Below are 7559 nucleotides of genomic sequence, written 5' to 3' on the forward strand. Positions count from 1 at the left end.
CCACAAAAGTGAAAGGAAGAAATATTTCCCCCTCATTGATACAAGTTGCTATACTACCAAGTCAGTCACAAATGAAAATTAAGACTTCAAATGTAATCACAATGAACAAACAATAGGTTCCTGCAATGCATCAGCACATATAAGACAAAGTTGTTATTTATATCCAACTAAACTCATTCCCCTCTGTAGTCCATACAGGATACAATCAAGAAGTTTAACATGCACTTTGAAAGTGTCACTTTTAAAACCTATCACTGTAAAACCAATTGGAAATTGTTCTTGGTATAACTTTTAAAGTAGTTATAATAATAAAAATCAACAAACTTATCGTACATGTCGACTTGAAGTTGGATTTGAATTGTCATGTCAATGTATGTATTATTTGTTCTAGACTAAGAAGTATCAAATTAAAGTGCAATAACAACATTTAGATTAACCAAGAGTCAACAAAAAAGAAATCCAAAACAATTGGCCTCCAACTAATTGCCATTGCCATAGAAGTTTTAAACTTTAAACACCTGTCCCCCTCCTTCTCAATTCTTCTTTTGAACACAAAAAAAAAAAAAAAAAAACTAATAGAAACAAAGACAGCATTACAGTTCAATGAATTCTGGCCCCTCACCTTCTACGTCTGTCTCCTCATGCGCTTCCTGAGCTTCTGGTACTTGTGCTTGTTCATCTTCTTCTTCCGCTTCTTCTTCACGCTGTCCGCCCAGAGGGTTCCAGAGTCTTCTTCTTCCACCCCGGCATCATCGCCGCCACGAAACCCGCTTTCAGAAACGGGTCTTGGGAAGAAGCCAAAGGGGAAACTGGGAAAGATCACGGTGGGGGCATCATCGAAGGGTTGAGCGTTACATTGTTGGGGAGGGTCGCGAGTGAGAGTGAGGATGGGGTTTTGGTTTTGGTTTTGGGGTTGCGGTGGGTTGAGGGCAGTGATGAATCTGAAGGGTGGTAGAGGTGATGGTTTTCGAAGCAGTTTCTGAAGTGTTGAAGCCATGGAAACGAAACGAGGTTGCGCAGTCAGGGAAATCTGCCCCCAAACATAAACAAGCGCTAGGAACAAAAAAACTAGTGGTAGTGTGACTCCGTGGTGTTTGGTTAATCGATATCAGGCTCGGAAAATTTACAACATTACTATCTTAAAAAAAAAAAAATACAACAACAATGTTTAGGTACTTACATATTAATGTTCCTTACAAACTGGATCACAGGAATTGGTTTTCTTTTTATTTAATATAGTTGCATATTCATTCGAATATAATACTAACATTAAATTAAAATAATTTTATGTCAGTTAATTAATATATTTAGTGTTTAAGATATTAATTAAGAAATTTTAAGAAATATTTATTATAAAAATTGTAGGAGAACATAAAAAAGTAATACACAACATAATTTCACATGTTCCAATAAAAAAATGTTAGTTTATTTTAAACAATATTATTTAAGACACAACTCGAATATTAAATATGGATATTTTTTCCCTATAATTTAATGGTGATACATCGTCTATGTAAACTAATTTACACATGTTTAATTTTTAGGATTGTTTGCGGAATGTGGTCCATAAAAAATCATTTTTTTATCTATATGAATTAAAGACAATAATAAAAAATGTACAATAACTCCCACATTTTATTTAACGAACTGAATTAAATCCTTTTAACTAAAATATTATTTTTCATTATCTAATTAGTTTAATTTTAAATTTAAATCTAATCATATTTTATCCAATCTAAAGTAATTTGAATATTTGAATTAGATTAATATTTTATTTTAATCCTATTTTTATTTTTCTTTGCAATATATATTAAATAAGTAATAAGATGCATAATAAACATAAAAAAATAGGCTAAATATTTGTAGTAGTTCTCCTTTGGGAAAATTTTCAGAGTGTGACAGCCAAATAAATCAAAAGATCCATGTTTGGTCTGGTTTATATTTAAAAAATTCCATTTTAATCTTTTAAAATGGTAATATTTTCTGCAATATTCTTATGTCAATTTATCATTAATATTTTAAATTTTAAAATAATGAATTAACTTTTATTTTATATTATCTTAATTTTATTTTGTTAAATTTAATACTAACACCATCATTATCTTAATTTTATTGCATCAAATTTTTAAATTTAATACTAACAGCACCACAATTTACCATGTTCATAATTCTCAGCCCCAAAATCAATTTCAAATATCCCAACAGACATGTCAAACCAAAAGGAAAGAATTTTGAGAAACCTTCCAACAGTACTAGCAACACTCTTTAACACACTCTTTTTAACACATAACACACATGCCACTGTTAATTAAAATTTATTAAAAACTATAAAAGTAAAAGAGAAAAAGAGTCATTAAATGAATTGTGAAACTCATCAAATATTGTAATTTTTAATAAATTTCAGTCAATAATAGAGAATATATCTAAGAGAGCATGTAAGAGAGTGTGTTACTCACATTTCTCAATCTTCACAATATTCTTTCTTCCTATCTGGCTTTCCTACAACACGAGTTTAAACTAATTTTGAACCAATTTTAAACTAACTCATCAAAATCTAAACTGATTTAGCAAAAAGAAAAACAAAATATTAAAACCGAACAATATTATTAGTTTCCCTCAATTTGAGTTAGTTTTATTTTATGCAAAACCAAATCAGACACACCTCTACTTGTAATATAAGTTATTCTCTTGTGGCATCAAAGAGAAAGGCGCCCCAAATTTCATGTGGTAAGTGTTCCAGAGCTTGAAAGCTGATCATATAATCCAAATGAAAAGGAAAAAGGATGATAAATGGGGTCTTTTATACCCCTGCAAGAATCTTGCACCTTGCTTTTCAAATCATGGTAAGCACCCACCAAGGGTATAGGATAATTCATCAACTTTCTTTTCAAGACCTGCATATTTAGTAATATGAGAGAGTTCATATATGTGTTTTCATTTTCCTGTTTCCATATATGAACCAAAATAGGCACACATACAAATAACTCTTGCCAATCAATTTGCAGGCGAAGAATGACTTGAAAAGATACTACAGCCTTCAATTTGTAACATTTTTAGAATGAAAGCTGAGGTGACAAGTTAATTAAAAGTGAAACCTGATCGGGATTTACTGTTCTTGTATATGAAAGGCAAAGATAATACACGGAAACATCAAATCCAATTTAACTAGGCGGTGCCTCGGATGCCTCTTATTTCAATTCACTGGGCATTCCCTTGGTGCAACCACAATAACATCTTTATTTGTTTCGTCTTTCAAATAGGTGAGCAACTACTTTATTGCGACTATATCTTGGTTTCAAATTCACTAGTACTAGTACCCTGTAGCTGGTTTATGTAACAACACAGATAATATATCTATCTCATTAGATTCTCACAGCTGGCTTACTTGATAATAAAGCATCAAATTAAACACAGTGACATAAATGATAAAGTTCAAATACAAAGAGTAACTTTAAAAAATTGATAAAGTAATGTTCTTGTTATCACATGTTTCCTCTTTTATTTTTAAAGGGAAAAAAATGAGTTTATTAACAAAAACGTTGTTTGAACCACAAGGTATGGCCAAACTAAGCAAACAAAAGTACAAGAATTGTTGCTGACCAAAAAAACAGAATAACAAAGTCCTCTCTAGACCTCCCTAGCAGCGAAAAGATCCCCTTTCTGCATTATTTCCTGGGTTATAGTGCAAGAATATCTACTGACCATAAACACCATAGACAATTGAAAAAGAAAAAAGAAAAGCAATGGATTATTTATTCCTCTAATCAGAAGAACACTTTCCTTGTAAATTCCTACCTGACAACAAAAATTTTGTCCCTTCAACACCAAATTTAGTCCTTTGTACGCTGAGCTCCTCAATCATGAGTATTTAAAGTGTTGGATCAAGTGGCCTTGGAATAATTAAGAAGGGGGTTGAATTAATTATTAATGAACCTTTATTAATTAAAAATATATCCTTCTTAATATTACCAAAAGTAAAAACAATAATTAAAGTGCACAGCGGAAATTAAAAGAGTAGGAAAGAAGAAGACAAACACACAAGAATTTTATATTGGTTCGGCAACAACCCGTGCCTACATCCAGTCCCCAAGCGACCTGCGGTCCTTGAAATTTCTTTTCAACCTTGTAAAAATCTTTTTACAAGCAAAGATCCACAAGGGATGTACCCTCCCTTGTTCTCTTTGAACAACCTAGTGGATGTACCCTCCACTAGAACTGATCCACAAAAGATGTATCATCTCTTGTTCTCAGTCACAACAACCCAAGTAGATGTACCCTCTACTTGTACCACAAAGGATGTACCTTCCAATGTGTTAAGACAAAGTTCTCAGGCGGTTAGTCCTTCGAAACTTTGTGAATGGAGAAACAAAAGAATTCTCAGGCGGTTAGTCCTTTGAAATCTTTTGTTTATGGGAAAGGGAAGAATCAAAAGAATTCTCAGACTGTGTCGTTTTGAATTCTTTGACAATGGAGAAGGAAAATACAAAAGAATTCAGGCAGTTAGTCTTTCGTTCTTTTGGAAAAGGGAGAAGAGAGACACAAAAAGAATTAAGGCGGTTAGTCCTTGGCAAATTCTTTTTGGCAAAGGGAGAAGAGAGACACAAAAGAATTCAGGCGGTTAGTCCTTCGTTCTTTTGGAAAAGGAAGAAAAGAGACACAAAAAGAATCCAGGCGGTTAGTCCTTGGCGAATTCTTTTTGGCAAAGGGAGAAGAGAATGAAAAAGATGAATAGCACACTTTTGTTTTCAAGGTTTGGAAAATCAGAAAACTTTAGAAAGCTTTTTGGCAAAGGAAGAAGAAGAAGAAATTTAAGAAGATGCTCAAAGAGATTCAAAGGTTGTAAAGGATTGTAATTACCGTTATGAATGAATCTAAAATGCAAGTCAAGGTCGTGCTTTTATAGATTCTTCATGTCTGGTCAAGAAAACCATTAGAAGAGTTATAACCTTTTGAAAAACTTGAAAACCATTGGAAGAGTTACATCTTTTGATTTTTATTCAAAACTTATCACTGGTAATCGATTACACAGAGCATTTTTGTGAAAGGATGTGACTCTTCACAATTGAATTTGAATTTCAACGTTCAAACATACTCGTAATCGATTACCAAATAATTGTAATCGATTACACCATTTTGAAATCAATTGGAACGTTGTAAATTCAGTTGAAAGCTTTTTGAAAACAATCTTTGCTATTGGTAATCGATTACAATAAACTGGTAATCAATTACCAGAGAGTAAAAACTCTTTGGTAAAAGGTTTTGCGAAAAATTCATGTGCTACTCAATGTTTTGACAAACTTTTTAGTACTTATCTTGATTGAGTCTTTTCTTGATTCTTGAATCTTGAGTCTTGAATCTTGATCTTGATTATTCTTGATTCTTGATTCTTGAAACTTGAAACTTGAAACTTGATTCTTGAATTGTTCTTGACTCAATCTTGAAGTCATTTTCTTAGGTTTTTTGTCATCATCTTTGTTATCATCAAAACACTTTGAATCAATCTTGACAATCTTGATTCATCATCATGAATCAATCTTGATTCATGACTCAATCTTGATTCAATCATGAAGCTTGCTTCTACATAAAGCATATTGAGAAATTCACAAAATTTCCCAACAAAGGGATCTGATACCTTTGCCACAGGAGATTTATCAAATAAGATTAGTTCATCATCTTTTCTTTTGAAGAATATATTGCCCTTCATCCCCACCCTGATAGGATGTATATCAATCTTAGATTCCACTCCGATAGGAAGGTCAACACAAGGTAAAGGCCCAACAATGAAAAATTTAGTCCATGATGCTTTAACACCAAGTTCCCCCAGAATTGATATATGAAATACCTACGAAATATGAGACTAAAGCAATAGAGTCATTTAACACCTAGAATAAATATTATCATCATCTGTTGACTTAATGAATTCTTTAATGTTATCCCTATTTGAGGGCATGAGTATTGTAAAAAACACCTCATTGCTCAAGTCAAATGACACCAAACATTCTTCCCATGTTTGATTTTCACTAATACTCAACCAAAGACATGTTCCATCCATATACACTTGGGAATATGTTTGTTCAAGGCAAGAATGAGGCATATTGATAACAAGTTCCCTCCAAAAGTTACTTCTCAAACTATATATCTCCCACAAGGGGAAGAAATGTATCATCTTCGACGGCACAATGCGGTTAAGAAAATCATAATTAAAATAAGTTAGATTTAAATGTGATCCAAACATGTTAGCAATCAAATATGTTACATGTTGAATCTAAAAAACTTAAATGTGATCCAAACATGTTAGCAATCAAATAAACACATTCAGATCAAACTAAATGCGAAAGCATTATCAAATCAAAAACAAACCTCCAGCAATTGCAAAGATCTCATGTATGCAAACCCGTTCAGTTTTGACTTTTCTAAACCTTCTCTGACTCAATGCGATGGTGTTTCTTTTCTGAAGGAGTAGTGGGCTTAGTTACCCAAAATAGTGAGCAATACGTCTTATATAGAGCCCTACCTATCAAGGAGTTCAAAACATGGAGATATACGTGGGAACCATAAAATCTGCACACAGTCTTACTCTAAAGGTTAAAATTGATATGGTTTGAAAACAAGTTGAAAAATGGACCACATACATTAAAAAACTTCAGATAACTATTTCCACTCTCTTTGAATAAAAACAAAAAATATTTGTTTCCTAAATATTGGAAACTGCCAACATTGTCCCACTTGGTCCATTTATGTCATTATCAATCATAACAAGAAACCAAATATATAAATCATGGTGATAGGTCCTTTAATAATGAGTATTATCTCCTCTAATAATGAGGTCATCACATTGTTTTTCGGCCATCTCAGATGGGGTCCCTTGACAGTCATTCACCGACCGGAGAGGGTTGTACGACAGTTTAGATACATCCAGACTATTCCACCACATCCTGTTGCGCCTTCGATTTCTTTTGAAGAAATGAATGATAGATGGATGCAGTTCAGTAACTACATTGCACCTGTAGGACAAATCTGTGTAGTGCCTGGCCAGTATTTGTCAGATTACATGGATTGTTCTACATGATTTGGCACCCATTCATGAGTTCGGCACAGTCAGGGGATTCTCCTAGAGTTCTGTCGGTTCAGCAATATGACACATTTGTTGAACCAAATGTGCATCAGCAACCGGTGGCGGCAGCGACACCTGATGAGGCAGACATTGATGTGCATCATCTTGGACATGCAATGGTAATATATTTTTTTTCGTATTTTGTGTTTGTTGTTTTCTTTTATTTTCTATTTTATTACTAACAATTGTTATGTTTGTTGTTTTTCACTTGCTAGGATGCTTTTGAGGTAATTGCTGATAAGTTGGAGAGGCTACTGAACCTGAGGATCTTGACCAAAGGAATTTGTTGGATCAAGTGGCCTCGAAATAATTAAGAATGGGGGTTGAATTAATTATTAATGAACCTTTACTAATTAAAATTTATCATTCTTAGGCTTTTACTATGTTGTTAAGAAAGTAAAGAACAGAAATATAAACTTAACCAAAAGTAAAAGCGGTAATTAAA

The 7559-nt window shown here is 32.9% G+C and overlaps 1 protein-coding gene across 1 annotated transcript; it reads right to left on the minus strand.

Annotated features, from left to right (window-relative positions):
• Positions 1-330: 330 nt before the first annotated feature.
• LOC114412547 lies at positions 331-1117 on the minus strand. Its single transcript, XM_028376476.1, has one exon. The coding sequence runs from the start codon at positions 995-997 to the stop codon at positions 626-628; it is 372 nt and encodes a 123-aa protein (XP_028232277.1). The 5' UTR covers positions 998-1117; the 3' UTR covers positions 331-625.
• Positions 1118-7559: the final 6442 nt, after the last annotated feature.

This window comes from Glycine soja, chromosome 5 (genome assembly GCF_004193775.1).
Source record: "Glycine soja cultivar W05 chromosome 5, ASM419377v2, whole genome shotgun sequence".
In the NCBI taxonomy this organism is placed as follows: Eukaryota; Viridiplantae; Streptophyta; class Magnoliopsida; order Fabales; family Fabaceae; genus Glycine; species Glycine soja.

What these genes read in the sequence shown, in the direction of transcription:
- LOC114412547 (XM_028376476.1), bottom strand. Translation starts at nt 997, where the DNA reads ATGGCTTCAACACTTCAGAAACTGCTTCGAAAACCATCACCTCTACCA.